We start from the raw sequence: 17,532 nt of genomic DNA, 5'->3' as shown, positions 1-17,532 counted from the left end.
TAAGGTTGGAAATTCGAATTTTTTTATTTTTTTCCCTTCTTCTTCTTCTTCTTTCTTTTTCTTCTTCTTCTCCTTCTTCTTCCTCTCTTCTCTCCTCTTCTTCCTTCTTCTTCTTCCTTCTCCTTCTTCTTCTTTTTTTCTTCCATTCTTTTTTTTTTTAATTTCCGATTTCCAAAGAAATCTGGAAATTTCCGAAATCTAGAATCCAGATTTCGGAAATTTCCAGATTTCTCTGGAAATCTGGAATCTCTGAAATCTGAAAATCCAGATTTCCGAAAATCTAGAAAATTTCCAGATTTCCATCGGAAAATCTGGAAAATTTCCAGATTCTGGAAATTTTCACAAAACCAGTCTTAAATTTGGAATTGATCTGTCGTTCATCAAGTTTCTTATTCTAGATTTTATAGGCAAACCAAAATATATTATCATGGCCAGAAAATTCTTCGTCGGCGGCAACTGGAAATGCGTAAGCCTCTTTCTCGTTTTTTCATTGATTGTCTTCAATTCTCTCTACTGATCGTGCTTTCTCATTCTCATTTTCTTTTGGATAAAATTATTAATTAATAATTTGGAGAATTTTTCTATCATTCTGCTCGTCTTTATATCCGATCATCATCCTCATACTTCATCATTTTAATATAATATCTTGTCAATTTAATTCTGAATTTTGTGGTTTTGATTAGATCTGATGGGTTTTTGTTAACTAGCAATTTGTGACTGTAGAGTCAGAATTGTGTGACTGTTTGTTGATTTCATGACTGTTTGTTTGTGTTACTTACTTGGATTTGCAGAATGGGACAACTGAGGAGGTGAAGAAGATTGTTACCGTTTTAAATGAAGCTGAGGTTCCTTCTGAGGATGTTGTTGGTAAGCCTGAACTTTATTCTAAATCCTTGAACTGGAATTAGAATGGGAACCTTAGAATAGAATGGATTCCAGATTTCGGAAATTTTCAGATTTCTTCGGAAATCGGAAATTAAAAAAAAAGAATGGAAGAAAAAAAGAAGAAGAATGAGAAGGAAGAAGAGGATCGAAAATTTTCAGATTTCTTCGAAAATCGGAAATTTAAAAAAAAGAATGGAAGAGGAGAAGAAGAAGAAGAAGAAGAAGAAGAAGAAGAAGAAGAAGAAGAAGAAGAAGAAGAAGAAGAAGAAGAAGAAGAAGAAGAAGAAGAAGAAGAAGAAGAAGAGAGGGAAAAAAATAAAAAAAATAAAAAAATTTGAATTTCCAACCTTACCCCTGTGCCACGTCAGCAATTTAACACCGTTAAGCTATTTTCCGTTTTTCGGATAACGGCGCAAACCACAGTCCTTTTTTTTTGTAATAACAAACCACAAGGGTTTTTTTGGAACAACATCAAACCACATGGTTTTTTTTTTGGAATTTACCCTATATAATAATATAGATATAAAACCAATACTAAAAATGAGTAAGAAACTTAGAATGGTAATCATGACAAAACATGATATATAATTGAAATAAATTTTATAGTAACTAGAGTATAATGTTTAAATACCTCTTTAATTATTTTTTTTAATATATCTCAAACTTCAATAAACAACTATTATGTGAAACTTTATATCTATTCGTACAAAAAATGCATAAAAATAAAAAACAATTAATCCATATGAGTTAGATAAATCCAAATTAAAAAAACCAGTGGACTTCACCAGGTTCTGAATATGACAAATTAACCTAACTCCAATTAAATCTAACAATTGAGTTCATATAAAACCGAAAATCTAAATTTTAGTTAGAGTTAACAATTGAAAAGATTACACCTATCAACTTATACTAAAAAAGAATGAAAATATACAAAATCTTTATTACATGATTTATAATTGAAATAAATTTCATTGTAAGTATAATATTTCAATACCTCTTTAATTATTTTCTTCAATATGTCTCCAACTTCAATAAACAACTATTGTGTGAAACTTTATATCTATTCCTACAAAAAAAATGCATAAAAATAAAAAATTGAATCCATATGAGTTAGATAAACCCAAATTAAAAAGAATCAGTGGACTTCACCTGGTTCTGAATTTGACAAATTAACCCAACTCCAATTAAACCTAACAACTGAGTTCATATAAAATCGAAAATCCAAATTTTAGTTAGAGTTAACAAACGATTACACCTAGCAACTTATGCTAAAAAAGGATGAAAATATACAAAATCTTTATTTAGTCATTTTGAAAAAAAAAAGCAAAAAAAAATATAGATAAGGCAGCGAGAGGTGTGGAACAACACAATTGAGAACAAAATAACTACTACATATGAAAAAAATCGAATAATTACCTTCAGAAACATAAAGATTTCCTGTAATTTTTGACATATTTGCTTTTCCCGACTTCAGTTATTTATGTCTTTTCTATTTCTATCAGATTTCTTCAATTAGAGATATCAAAATCTAAATTCTCCCAATTCTTGAAAAAAAATGCTATTAATACAGAAATCGCTGAGATATTTGATTTTCGCTGGCCAATGAATATAATGATGGAATATACAAAATCTTTATTTAGTCAGTTTGAAAAAAAAGGCAAATAAAAAAACATAGATAAGACAACGAGAGGCGTGGAATAACACAATTGAAAAAAAAATAACTACTACATATGAAAAAAATCGAATAATTACCTTAGAAACATAACGATTTCCTGTAATTTTTGACGCATTTGCTTTTCACGATTTCAGTTGTTTATCATCTTCTAAATTCTCCCAAATCTTGAAAAAAAGCTATTAATTCTTTAATTGGAGATATCAAAATATAAATTCTCTCAATTCTTGAAAAATGTTATGAATACAGTTTATCAATGGAAATCGCTCCTAAATAAATCTGAATCTCTTACTGAAATAAGAACAAAATTATAAGACTATATTATTTGAAGTAAGAATAAAATTATAAGATTAAGAACAAAACTAATACATAATCAAAATTAAAGATAAAGGAGACCAATGAATATAATGATGGAATACTATATATATATCATGTTTTATATATATGTTTATTTGTGACTTTTAGATTTTCTTTGCTTTGTGTTTTTTTATCTTCCTGTAACTCTTACTTTTTTTCTATTACTTTAATTAATATTAATAGACTATTAATTAAAAATAAATAATGTGAGATAATTAAACCCTATTAACTAATTTATTCTTTTTGCTCCTACTACTACTGTGATAACTAAGCAAAAAAACCTCTAAACCACTTATCTTCGGTATTTTATATAGTATAGATAGATGAGTGAAATAAGTGATTAATTAATTGCACTGAAAATTCTTGTCAAAAAAAAAAAAAAAAACTGCACTGAAAATTTAAATGAGTAGGTACTTAATTAAACTAAAAATATAATACTATTTGCAATTGAGGCATGCTTCGTTTATGGCTAAGGATTCATTGGCCTATGTGTAAGTATGCACTGCGCAGTCTGAAACAACCAACTCCAACTGAAAATGGCCATGCCACTAATGATCTCCTTTCTTCCCTCCCTATCCTTCTCTCCCTCTTCTCTCCCTCTTTTCTCCTTCCATCGCTCCACTTACTCTTCTCTACCAAAAGTACCTTATACCTCCAAGATTCAATGCGCCAATACCAATAAACAACAATCGCAATCTAAAACCACCTCCAATATCGACCCTAAACGTGGAGTCGCCGTTTACAAGCCCAAGTCCTATGAAGTTCTTGTCACTGATGCTGCCAATTCTCTAGCTTACGCTCTACAGGACGGCAAAACCCGCTTGGAAATCGATTTCCCGTAACTTTCTTTTCCTCTCTCTCTACCTCTGTTTGTATGAATTCGTGAATTTGCTTCTTCTTGTTTCAGAACACGCCCACTTTGTTATCACAGCTTGCTACTTTGCTAGTAGTAATACGCATCTCATAATTTTCGATGTACCAGGATTGCACTTATCTAGCTTGATTGAGAATAAGTCAAACCATCAAATGAAGCATTTGATTAAATTGGAATTTTAGCATGGTTAGGTGTTTCAGTTTTTCTGCATTTCCAATATGCTCCTTACACTTACTCATGCACTCTGTTTTCTCTTTGCAACTTGGTTTGGATGTCAGGCCCTTGCCTAGTGACATTTCTTCGTACAAGGTAATTTCTTTCGTTCTCAGGTTTATGTTGTAATTTAATTTTTTTCACGACTTTATCATTTTATGTTTATTATTTTTGCAACTGAATCTATTCGTATTATTGAAAAATCTTATGGGTCGTTGGATCATCATAATTTTTAGTTAATCATTTTCCCTATAAACAGTGTCATTATGACTCTGCTCAGGGGGTCTCATCTCATAGAAAAGAACAAATTAATAAGAACAGATTGATTTATAATTTCAACTTCCTGACTATGTGAAGGGATCTTCAGATGAGTTCATTGATGCCAACGTTCAACTTGCCTTGGCTGTTGTCAGAAAGCTGAAAGAGAAAAGGGAAACCAGAGCTTGCATTGTAAGATGCGATTTTCAACAATTATCCTCATTTCGATTTTTTTAACATGAAAACAAGTTAAGATGATATTTGATGTCAGGTATTTCCTGATAAGCCAGAGAAGCGCAGGGCTTCTGAGCTTTTTAAAGCAGCTCTAGACTCGGTAATATTCTAAGTCAAGGTTACTTTATCTTTCATCAGTGGCGTATGAGAGGTGTAATCAGTTCGATGACTGTTCTCAGTAGTACTGTGTGACTATGGTATTTATCTTCTCAAGTTGAGACTTCTTAAACATAGAGTTAAGATATAGGTATTTGTTAGTGGAGGGGTGGTTATAAGGAGAAGGGGAAACTATCTTTTTCTTGTCAAGTGCTGTATAGCGTGTATCATTTTTGTGTACTGATGTGGCTCTAAAATTTTTTCATTAGTGCTCCTTTCTTCAACTAAATCTAAGTTATTTTTTTAGTTCAGATTTAAAACTTGAGATAGAGAGCGAGATATTATGCATATTGACTCTTACATGGGCTCTGCATTTCTGTTTGTGGCTCTCAGATTGACGGCATAACTGTAGGATCACTTGATGATGTTCCCAGTGGTCCTGTGTCCACATTTTTCAAGTCTGTAAGGAATACCTTAGACTTTGATTTTGAAGATGACAATGAAGGTAGTTATGTAAAGTCAAAACTAACTGTAAAAATCTGAATCAGTAACTTGTCTTCATCTTATTTTTATTTATTTTTAATTAGTTCATTACTGGTTTCCCCATGATGAGGCATTACTGTCGAAATGCTGCTGAATCTATGAGTTGGAAGGACCACAATATTTTAGTTGGCCTGTGAATTAGTTCAAGTCACAACTGGAGCTGGTTTACACCATAAGTTTGAATGATAGTAAGTAGGGAAAGTAATTTTCAGGTTGCTTGATTCTTAGCATGGATATTTTGCAATTTCGTTGATAAAAGAGAACGTTAGCAAGCTGGGTCATGAAAGGTCTTGATTGTCATCAGTTGGTTTCCTGGCATTAGAGCAAACAAGTCTCCTCCTGATGAATTTTTCTGGTCTACATAGGTTGTAGTTTTGTGATTTTAGTTGTTTGGTCTTTGAGTGCTGTGTAATGTTTTATAGCTTTAGCACATGACTGTTCAATGTGAGTAAAAAGAAAAAGAGAAGGCACTATCTATTTAAGGTATCTGACCACGTTTCTGAGAACAGTTACCTTATTTTCTTTACCTTCTTATGGTATAAGCTTGTAGTAGTCAGACATGATATGCTCTCTAGCTTAAACTCATTTTCGTAATTTCAGACAAAAGTGGTTTAGTCACGAAAAAGTTTTGGAATTGGTGACTTGCTTTCGCAAAGTTTACAAGTTATATATAACAAAAATTCCTGCAAATATGTTGCATCGAAGGTGGCAAAGGCCACCTGATATTGAGAATTTAAATTTAGATTAAACATAATATTACATCAAAAATAAAAGATTTTCAAAATATCGGTGTACTGGGGGCAAGCCTTTCCCTGCCAATTTATTTGGCAAGAGGCCGCTCCTAAGACTCGAACCCGTGACCTCTTGGTCACACGACAACAACGTTTACCGTTGCGCCAAGCCTTTCCCTACATCTAACTAATCTACTGATACATTAACTAAAGGGCAAAAAAAAACTCCCGAAATAACCTATTTGAGAGCTTATTTGTTCCAAATAAGCAAGTTGAGGGAGTTAGTTGGCACAAGTCTAAGTTCGGGGGTCAGTTGTAGTATTGGGACAACTTAGGGCGGTTGGGAAGGTATTAAGCCTAAATACAATCAAAAGAACTTACTGTGTCTTGAATTTATTCTTTATTTTTTGTGTATTCTTTTTTGTAGACTCTTCATTAATATGTTCAAAATCTATTTCCTCCCTACAATTGACGTGAAAGCTGTTTAAAATTTAAATCTTTTTATATGGATGAGACTGGATGTAGTTTGCATTACAATCTTAGTGTACTTTTAAGTGTTTCTTTGTTCATTTTTCTCTAACCTACTGGATAAAATGACAAAAAATTTGAAGTCTTGATTGAACATTCTTCATTATCTCTTCTATTTTACAGATCGGTGGAAGTCTGGTGAACCACCATCCCTTTACTTATTCATAAATTGTAGCACCCGTGAACTTTCTGTTATAGAGAAGTATGTGGTAAGTTTTCTTTATGAAAATATTTTACCGATTTGATGATTGTAGATATGTTGTAGATCCTAGTATCGCCTCATGATTAGCATATCTGCATGTTCTCGTTCCTTATCATTGATTTCTTGTTACTGTCCCTTTTGTTTAACATGCAGGAAAGCTTTGCCATGTCAACCCCAACCCTTCTGTTCAACCTTGAACTTGACACATTACGGTATTCTTTTTGCCTGCCTTATCTTTGTTTTGTTTTTCCATGAAGTTAATCCCTTTGCTTCCTTTTTCAGTGCTGACTTAGGTATTCTGGGATTTCCAACCAAAGATTTGCACTTTCGGTTTTTGGCTCAGTTCATCCCAGTATTTTATGTTCGAATTAGAGAGTACTCAAAGGTCTACTTTTTCAAGTTAATTTTAATCTCATTTTTTTGTCACTTTTTTTGTTTTAGCTGAGGTCTTCACTAACTCTTTGTTCTTAATGATGCAAGACAGTAGCAGTAGCACCTTATATTGTAAATTACAGCGGAGCATTATTCCGCCAATACCCAGGTATGAAAATATATCCGTCAAGTTAGATCAGCTTTGTTTTGATTGAGTAATATTTTTATTCTGGGTTCAGATTTTGCTTTTTAGGTGTTAGTGTTTTCTGTAGATGGTACATAAAATTGAGAATTTGAGAGAGTCGAGAGCAATGGGTTAACCAATCCCTCAGGTGACTGGGCGGTTGATTTAAATAGAAAAAGGGAAAGAATATTTGGACCCGAACCTTAATGTGTCAATTTTAAGTGAGATTACAGACTTCTCACCTGTCATAGCCTAACTGGTTTGCATGTCTTCTTCTTGGCACAGTAAACAGTCGTATTGTTTTAGATCAGGTGCTCTTAGTCGGAGAACAATAATCTTGAATTGATCATTGTCAAGGAACCATTTTTTACCCAAAAACTTAAGTTGGTATAGAATGCCAATAATAACTTTTATTACTATCTATGACATACCCCTGCATGCAAATGCGTGTTAGGATTGAACCGCATACAACAAAAGTCCATCTTACCATGTGTTGAAATGGAGTTGTCAGGATTTGAACCCTTGACCACTTGGTGTAAGAGGCTTGGATACCATGTTAGGGAACTATTTGACCCATAAGGTTTAGTTGATAGGCAAGGCCAAAAGTAGCTTTTATCTTTATCTCTGATAATCATGAACAAAATATTGCTTTTGGTGGCATGATTATATATCGTACAGATGAAATTCAATTTTATTTTAGAACTATTTTGAAGTGCAGAGGGCGAGCCTTGGCGCAACGGTAAACGTTGTTGTCGTGTGACCAAGAGGTCACGGGTTCGAGTCTTAGGAGCGGCCTCTTGCCAAATAAATTGGCAGGGAAGGCTTGCCCCCAGTACACCCTTGTGGTGGGACCCCTCCCCGGACCCTCGCTCAGCGGGGACGCGTAGTGCGACCGGGCCACCCTTTTTTTTCTTTTTTTTTTTTTAACTATTTTGAAGTGCAAATGCATGTTACCTATGAAATGGGGAAAGTACAGAAAAGTGATTTATAGGCTAGCCCTGTACTTTTGCTGAACAAAAAGGACCTCTTTGATTTTACTAAGCAGTTTCAATTGTCCCACGGTAAATTTGTGGTGTTCTCTTCCATAGTTGGTACTTTATTTTACTTATTAGTACGTTTCTGAATCTTGATTTCCTAAATCAGGTCTAAAATTTTATTCCAACCTGTAACATGTACAGGTCCTTGGCAGGTAATGCTTAAACAAGCTGATGGTTCTTATGCCTGTGTAGCAGAAAGTGCAACACGCTTCACCCTTGGCGAGGTAAATATCTATCTTATTGTACAGATTCTGTTTTATTCACAAGCTTGATCAAGTCCTTCTAGTTGCAATATCTGTTGATGTTCTTTCTTATAATTCAGACCAAAGAAGAACTACTGAGGGTCCTTGGGCTGCAGGAGGAAGAAGGAAGCTCGCTACAATTTCTTCGCAGGGGATACAAGGTAATCATCATTATCTGAGTAGTTTCTCTCATCATTTGTTGTAATTTACATACCTCTACAAGTGATTTCCTAAAAAGAAGATGCTATAACCTACTCATATCTGCTTCTGTACCTTTCTTCCTTACCTTCACCCAAACATCAGATTTTTTTATCATTTACTGATGAGACTTCCAAGGGCTTTCTTCTTGCTTGTCACCATCACTTTATCAACAAAAAAAAAAACCCAATATATTACAATGAAGTTAGACAAGAACAAACTATAAAATACTGAGCTATATATATAAAAAGAGTATAAGGTCTAAATTTCCCCATAGGGTTTTTGGGAATAGCAGTTTAACCCTTAATGTTCGAAATGGTGCAATGTTGACCCATGGCAGAAATATTAGTTTTTCCCTTTTTCAAGTAAATACCAATGAAATTGCCAATGAATCAAAATTTGTCAGTAATTACCGACAATTCTTCTGATTAAATCCCTTGAAAATGGACAAAACTGAGTTCGTGTTTCTACCATGGGTCAATATTTTACCATTTTGAATGATAGGAATTAGATTGCTAAAAATAAATAAAATAGTAGTAATAAAATAAAATCTAATATTATGGTCTTTTGATTATAATATTGTTAAACTAGATGATTGGCAACTACACCAAAAACTTGACACGCATAGAACATACTCTTATTAAGTAATATAGACTGAGTCCAAAATTTCACCCCCCAGAGATCCTTATTAAACCCTTCAAAATCCTTATGTTTTTTAGACTATGGATGAACAAGTATTTGTAACCTAATTCCATTTAACACTTTGAATAGAAAAACATAATTCAGTTAATAAAGAAAACATTCATGAAGATGACTAGGCCCCATGTTTCGCTTAAACTTCCAATCATGCAAAATTTACTCTGTACAACTGTAAATGTTATGGATGATGATTTTTCCCAAAGTTACTGATTCTCTATGGTCATGAAAGTGTTAGTAATTCATCTCTATAGTTAATCACTTAATTAGACAAATAAAATAATAAAGATATAAATGCAAGAACACTATGGAAAACCTTGATTAATTAATCAAACAACCGCAAGAATTAACCTATGTGCTTAGTCATGCACGTTATAATTGAGATTCAATTTATAGTTCCATTAATAAATTACTAATGATTATAAAAATTAAGTAACTTTCAACAAGCATTAAAAGAAATAAAATATATTTTCAGTAGAGAATTAAATCAATTTTTTTTTATTAAAACTAGAAATGCAACTTATCTTCCTTCGAGTCTAGCACAAACTTCTTTACCTGCTTCTTGAGAGAATTGACTCCAAAGAACAGATTGAACGTAATATTGTGCAAGAGCCTTCAAACATGAACAGTAAGCCAATATATGGAGGAGCTTAGCTTAAAATTTCGATTTAGATTCAAACTTCTAGTCTCGAAATGAATTTCAATTTGTAACCAGATAAATTACCACTGCTGGGTATGAACTGGTTGCTGCACCAGGTACACACTAGCAAGAAATTAAAATGAGTTGAGCATGAAACTTGAAAATAGACTGGTCCACAAACTGGTAAAATCGGGCCTGATTATTGAAAGTCTTCTGCACGGATTCCCTGTTCATTATGCATCACGATCCCAATTTAGCTCCAATTGAGTTCCTGAACAAAAATTAAACTAAATTAGGTAAAATTAATCAAATAAAAATAGGAAAATACACTAAAAAGAAAATAAAATAACTCGGTCAATTCAACAAATTCTATTCGTATCAATACACATCTGACAGTGTGTCAAAGATGTGTAGTGCAGAAAATACTGTTTAGGTTCAGCTTGCTTCTTATAGTGTATTAATATTTATGATCTTTGACCCAAAAAGTGTTGCTGACTTTGCTTCGTAGTGTATTTAAATCTGTACAAGTATTGACCTAAAAGTCTAGATTCAATTTGCCCCTAATAAATAAATACATATACAAGATGGGCGTTTACTTGAATTGCCAACATGAGTATTTAGATGTTTGACTTTTTTACAACGTCTTTAGTTAATTCTGCATTTCGTGCGCACATGCCATTGTTCCTTGACCTCAGTATATATTGTGAATTTTTTTTTTTTATCATTTTAGAAAGGTTGTTGCCGTGTGACCTGAGGTCACGGGTTCGAGTCTTAGGAGCGGCCTCTTGCCAATTAAATTGGCAAGGGAAGGCTTGCCCCCAATACACCCTTGTGGTGGGACCCCTCCCCGGACCCTCGCTCAGCGGGGACGCGTAATGCGACCGGGCCGCCCTTTATCATTTTAGAAAGGTTGTCTGATTCTTTGCTGCTTATTATGGTTTTCTTATAGATATACTTGTATTTTTCTCATTAACACTAATGTTGTTTGTTCTATGACCAATATAATATTGGCTACCTTGGGATTGTTGTCCTTGAGGATATAAGCTATATCCAAGCCAGAAAATTTAGATAGTAAATTGATAAGTAAGATCGGATATAACACTTCAATATCATGTCCTTCGCTCTGGCTACCGGTAGTCATAGTTATTAGTTATGCAGTTGACTTGTAAATAAAATTTTCTTATTCATTTTGGCTTCCAATGATTATAAAATTTCTAAATTTTGGCGCAACGGTAAAACGTTGTTGTCGTGTGACCAGAGGTCACGGGTTCGAGTCTTAGGAGCGGCCTCTTGCCAATTAAATTGGCAAGGGAAGGCTTGCCCCCAATACACCCTTGTGGTGGGACCCCTCCCCGGACCCTCGCTCAGCGGGGACGCGTAATGCGACCGGGCCGCCCTTTTTTTTTTTTTATCCTTGGCACTTGAGGGTGTTTCTTAGCATAATTATTGTAGTCTGAAGGCAAACTTGTATTCCTTTGATCTAAAATATCACCTAATGTGGGCTCACAAATTGAAAGCTCTGTCTTCCTTTGCTTACAAGCATGGGTATGCATACACTTGTCTATTTCTCTATGTCTATAGCTGAAAAACATTTGCTTGGGGACAAAATTGGTTAAACTAGATGTGTATGTTGCAGGCTGCAACGTGGTGGGAAGAAGATGTTGAACTGGAAGCATCTTCTGAGTGGCGCAGTTGAAAATCTGCAGCAGCGGCAAATTTTTATGTAGATAACTAGATATCATATGGTGAAGAATGAAGAAATGAAGATTCATATTTTTCACTTCATCATTTTTCTCATTATAGAAATGAATCTGCCAACGATTTGTAATCATTTTCTCCATGCAATTTGTGAACTAGCTTTTTTTTTCTTTTTAAACTCATTAAAGCTGTAAAGGAAATTAACACAATCTGATAGCACATTTTTTGAACTTATATTGTCACTCTGGCATTACATATATCTACTAATTATCATATTTAACTTGATATGCTTTGCAAAAGCAAGTGCAGCACTTGAGCATAGTCAGATATTCGCATTGTTTGCAGTCCTTTTAACTTCCTAGGGTTGAAGTAATTTTCAGCAACATAAACATCCAATGCACAATTTTCGCCAAAGGCATCACATGGAAACGTGGGAAAAAGAAAAACATTGTAGATAAATTTGGTAATTCATGAAAACATGGAGCTATTTTATTTTTTCACACGGGAGCAATATTGCAGCCTAACAATCAGTTGCAGTTTAAACCTTCTACAGAACATTAGAGGCACATGCTCTATGGCATCTCTTTGAATTAAAAGTACATTAAAATGGAAATTCAGAATACAATTTTACATTTGTAAAACTATAATGTGCATTAAAGTTTTAATAACGCAAGCAAAATAATCTAATTCGCTAATTACTCTGCACCAAAATCAGGTTCTGGCGGCTTCTGCAATTTCAGCAAGGGTCCTGTGCTATTAGAGCGAAGCTTGTGCCCCCGAAGGGCATTGGCTGCAAAACGAGAGGCGAGCAATGTTGGCCCCAGCTTGGAAAAGCTGTTAGTTTTAGATACTAATGGCTTTTCATCATCATATTCCTCATTATAGTTCAATTCTTCTTCTTCTTCTTCTTCTTGCATGCGAAGTTCTGCTGCCTTCCTCCTGGAATACCGTCGCCAAGAAGCTTGGATTAGACATGAAGCCCAAGTCCTCCACTGCTGCGAGTAGAAACGGAAAGTATGCTGCAACTGCCTGCTATGAAGACGCCTAAATTGACTTGCAACAAACTTCAATTCCTCAGCTTCCAATGCAAAAGCCTCAACCTCTGTTATGGCCCTGACTGTCCTGGTAGAAGAAGGTAAGCTAGCACCAGCTTTAGGGTCTAGTGCCCAAGTTAGAAGTTCTTCTCCGCAAAAGTCGCCTTCTTTTAAGAATCCTCTGTTGAAAAAGCCACTTCTTCCACCATCTGTTGTCACACTCTCCAGTCTGCCACGAATTATGAATAGCATTTCATCGACAGGGTCTTCTTCACGGACTATATATGTTTTTTCTGTGTATAGACTTGGCTTCAACCGTTCACATATGGCATCTAGCAACCTTTCGTCCATATTGGCAAATAAAGGAACCTGCATAATAATCAGAGTCTCAAAATTTTGCATTGAGAAGAACAATTATACAACTGATTACAAGCTAATATTACTTACCCTTCTGACCAAGTTTAAACATAGATGCCTCTTAATATCCCTCCTCAGATCTTTTGGTAAACTCTGAACTATACTCTCTTCATCGACTCCCCGAGTTTCCAGCCACTTGTATTGATCGTAGCGCCTAACTCGCTCCCTGAGATCCTGCGGCAGCAAACGATGACGCATCCACTGTTCTGAATCACGCCTTTTGATCCTCATTTCCTCTAGACGAATTGTTATGGATGAAAGATATGTCTATCACAACCAAGAAAATGAAAAATCACTAGAGATTTTACGATAAGTTTCATCAATGCTTGGAACAGAAGAATTGCAAAATGTTGGTCCTTATAAAGTAGGAAAATATGATTATCCTATGCATATGATGTATCAAATAAAAGAAATAAATCGATATTCAACTTACCTGCATGTTCCCAATCAGAAGTGCAAAGAGGATAAGCCCAAGAATGGCTATTGCAATGGAAAAGAGAACCTCTAAAGGAAAAGTGCTGGTTTCAAGACCCTGACCAAGTGTACTGTATAAAAATTAAATGCCAGTAAGCTTCAGAATACTGAAACTTTAAGCACTTATTGCAGCAGTCGTTTAAACTGAATATGTTTCAGAGTGAGCAGAACAACAAAAGAAGAAAATATTTCTCCATGAGAATTCTCAAGCATTCTTGAAGCCTAAAAAAAAGGTAAATGTACCTTAAGTTTTGCAATCCCCACCACAAACAGTAAAAGAATTTAGAACCGAATACCCTGGATGCAACAATGTCCGATGACATGGCCTGAGTATAAATTCCATAATTAAATGCCGAATTACCATCATCATCAACATTACAGCTGTTTGGAAGGACAACATCACTGACTCTCCGCCACTCATGGAAACCTGGCAACCCCTTGTTGCCGCAATACAAGTAGCTTATCTCGCATTTCCCGCTATCAATGCATGCTTTCTGCCAACATGCGTCTTTCCTTTCAACAGCTAGCAAGTACCAAAAAGCTCCAACAATCTGTAAAATTCTTTCCAAGATTGATCACATAGTATAAAGGTTGGTTCCACCATGATTATGAAACTGGTAAACAGAACTTGAAAATCCAAATATTCGAAGAGTATTTCAAGATTAAGAAGGTACAACAATACTCACATGACTAGCAAGCATATACCAAAGCAGATAGTACGCAGCACCGGCCCAGGCACTTTCAGCGAAAGCACCCGCAGTCTTCTTCAGGTCTGAAGTTAGAGGGAAAAAGCGAACGAATCTTGGGATGTATTGAAGAAAGACAATGATTAGCAATGCTTGTTTAGTAGCCAATACTTCTGAACCTATTTTCCTGTAGTTAAGATATTTCCACACCACAATCTGCACAAGAAGGAATTGAATAAAATGCGTTTATATAAGAATCAGGAAAGTTTAACAAGTATGGTTTCAGAAACCTGAGGTATGGGTAGGACAGAGAGAAAATCAATAATGAAATAACGCTGCAAGTATCGAGCAGCTATCTGTGCAGAATCAATGACGAGTTCACCTCGACCAAAGACACGTGAAGATGGGGCAACAAAGGCAGTCCGAAACTGGAAAGCCATTCGGAGCAAATAGAAAACATCAAGAATGGTCCTAGTAGTTGTAATTGTAGCTGCTAAATTGGTATCCATGCCCAGGCACACCATTTTATAATTAAACACAGGAAGATAAAAGAACAAAGGATCAACAGATACTGCTACAATGCAGGAAATGACAAAAAGCCTATTCCATAACAGGAGAGATTTGTCCTGAGGATCAAATATTTTTTTCTCAGAAACTTTAAGATCCTCAGGAAAAACTGCTCGGGTGACTCCGGTTCTTAGTGCTTGACCAAATGTTATCAGCCCTTCTGATCCCTTTTTCATCCCAAACCTATTCTTTCCTCTGCCTCTAATAAGGGCGAATCCTTGTAAATTAAACATAGATTTCTTCATCCCTCTCTTAGTAGTGTTGGCTGACAAATTAGAATCCAAATCATCCAATCTGCCATTAGGTACAATCATGAATTAAAAACATAAAATATAATATAATTTAAGTATAGAAGATTGAATCTGCAACTAGACCTCACAAATTTCTCCCTTTGGCCACCTATGTATTGTGACTTGTAACCGCAATCAAACATTTTGTCGAACAGGTTGCATTACCAAGTGTCACGTGGTAATTTTAATCTGCAGAAAACTGTCACAAATCCATAAGGAGAATGAGTAAAACCAGATGCAATAAATCCTTCTCCTGTGCATTCTGATTCATTCCATGTTTAAATTTTTTATATACAAACAAATGCAAATAACAAGAAACATTCCAGCTTTTATACGCAGAAAAAACTATCACAAGAAACTGGAAAAATTATGCAACAATTAACATCAAAACCACAAATCTGAAAAGAAAAATAAATTATTGAAACTCATGATATACAAAATTTAACAAATAAGTAGATATATGAAAGATTAATGAACTTACAGTAATAATAATTGATCTTCAATGGCAGAATTAATAAATGAAAGGGAAATAAAAGGATGGGATATGAGTTTGGGAAGAAAGAGAGAGACATACGCCCCCATGCAATGCAAGGGAGAGATGTGATGTGAAGAGAGATAGAGAAAGATTAACCGTTATAACGGTCATACTACATAGATCAATATCTTATTTTTTACTTTGAATTTCTTTTATATATTATTGCCGGACCAATTTAAATAAAATGGCTTAAAATATTATTTGACCCATTACAGATAAAAAAAAATGCTGAGAAATCTATCTATTATATATATATATATATATATATATAAATAAAAGGGTGGAACATATAAGGGGTAAATTACATAATAATTGCCTCATAATTTAACAAGTATCTTTCTGGAAAATATAATTTTTAAAATGTCAAATGTTAAACTGTGTGACTGAATTTATCATATAAGTCCCATCTATTATTTTATGGAATAATTTATTTATTTAAAAATGAGAAATAATATCTTTTGAATATAACCTCGTATTCTGTAAACTATCCTTTTGACATTTTTTCCAGAAATTCATGGTTGGAGATCTGGAATTTTTCCATTTTAAAATCATACCATTCAAATTAGAGTATGGAAATGAGAGAATAACTAAGGAAATCAACAATATCATTAAGATGATTTCTATTTTCCCAACTTTGAAGAAAACTCTAAAACCAATTAAACAATTAGGAAAAATGCCAAAAAACAAATCTAAAAGATTGAAACCTTTTTTTTATTTTGTTTCGTTCAACCACCATAATAAGGCTATTAGAATTTCTGGGAAAAAATAATTAATTCTTTCATGAAAATATATGAATTTCTTAAAGGGTGATTTGATATTGATCCTGATTCCTTTACAAATGACTAAGCATCTTACTTCATTAATGTCCGGAAACGATTCCATCCGGAAACAATTCCATACATTTGATTTTAATTGTATAACATTTCAAAATTACTTTTTAGTTTTCAATTGATATATTGATTATTTTTTATTGGACAGAAAGATTAATTAACTGCAGAAGATTGGATCATCAAATTTTCAAATAAATATAAAAACTGGCGCAAACAAGATGATAGAAGATGGTGAAAAGAAATGGAAATAGTGGAAGCAAAGATTTAGGGATTAGTTATTAGTATCTAATTAATAATTCAATAAAATAAAATAATTATTAAAAAAAATAGAGTAACCGATTAAATATGACAAAAGCATAAAAAGTTTGGATTTTTTGCTATTCTACTTAATAGAAAATAAGGAATTGATAAAAGCAAATAGTTAATTGTAAAATCTATATAATAGGTGATTATTGGTGTAATTTCCTCACAAAAGAAACACTTACATAATTTTAAAGCCTAAGTTAAATGATGTGTCATAATATAAAAAACTTTGCTGATCTGTCAATTTCTAAGCTTTTAGTGTTTTTAAATTATTTTTCTTAATTGATTTTAAATTACTTTAGGGTCCGTTTGGTACGCCGTAATACAATATAATGTAATTAAAATCATAATGTAATGGAATGGAATAGTTATTCTATTACCATGTTTGGTTGACAATTATAATGGAATGTAATAACCATTACAATACTTATATTTTCTTAATTAAATGCAATCATAAAATTTTATTTACATAATTAAAATCAACGAAAAATGTGAAAAATCAAATCGAAATCAAATACAAAATTAGATTAACCGAAATCAATAAATTAGTATATAGTTTTTCATTTTTTCATATTTTTTTATATTTTTCTCGTTTCTTTCAATTTCCATTTTCAACATTTTTCACCATTTTTCTAGTTTCTCCTTTTTCCGGTTTTTTATTTTTCGTATTTTTTCGGTTTTTCGTTTTTCTCGTTTTCAATTTTCATGTCTTTCTACTTTTGCATTTTTGAAAACA

General features: G+C 33.6%; 2 protein-coding genes across 2 annotated transcripts; one reads left to right on the top strand and one right to left on the bottom strand.

Moving 5' to 3' along the window:
* Positions 1 to 3,379: 3,379 nt before the first annotated feature.
* LOC136222710 (protein LPA3) lies at positions 3,380 to 11,933 on the top strand. Its single transcript, XM_066010441.1, has 12 exons — positions 3,380 to 3,752; positions 4,067 to 4,097; positions 4,359 to 4,451; positions 4,531 to 4,593; positions 4,983 to 5,094; positions 6,515 to 6,600; positions 6,747 to 6,805; positions 6,876 to 6,978; positions 7,074 to 7,134; positions 8,328 to 8,410; positions 8,509 to 8,589; positions 11,599 to 11,933. The coding sequence occupies exons 1-12, from the start codon at positions 3,451 to 3,453 to the stop codon at positions 11,656 to 11,658; spliced, it is 1,134 nt and encodes a 377-aa protein (XP_065866513.1). The 5' UTR covers positions 3,380 to 3,450; the 3' UTR covers positions 11,659 to 11,933.
* Positions 11,934 to 12,149: 216 nt separating this feature from the next.
* Positions 12,150 to 15,751, bottom strand: LOC136222709 (putative cyclic nucleotide-gated ion channel 7). Its single transcript, XM_066010440.1, has 8 exons — positions 15,610 to 15,751; positions 15,213 to 15,327; positions 14,562 to 15,132; positions 14,272 to 14,487; positions 13,829 to 14,136; positions 13,545 to 13,656; positions 13,142 to 13,378; positions 12,150 to 13,063 (listed from the first exon to the last, which is right to left on the bottom strand). Exons 2-8 carry the CDS (start codon positions 15,269 to 15,271, stop codon positions 12,356 to 12,358), a joined length of 2,211 nt encoding a protein of 736 aa, XP_065866512.1. The 5' UTR covers positions 15,272 to 15,327; positions 15,610 to 15,751; the 3' UTR covers positions 12,150 to 12,355.
* Positions 15,752 to 17,532: the final 1,781 nt, after the last annotated feature.

The sequence above is a fragment of the Euphorbia lathyris genome, chromosome 3, assembly GCF_963576675.1.
Source record: "Euphorbia lathyris chromosome 3, ddEupLath1.1, whole genome shotgun sequence".
NCBI lineage: Eukaryota > Viridiplantae > Streptophyta > Magnoliopsida > Malpighiales > Euphorbiaceae > Euphorbia > Euphorbia lathyris.
This window is presented reverse-complemented; position numbering and strand designations above follow the sequence as displayed.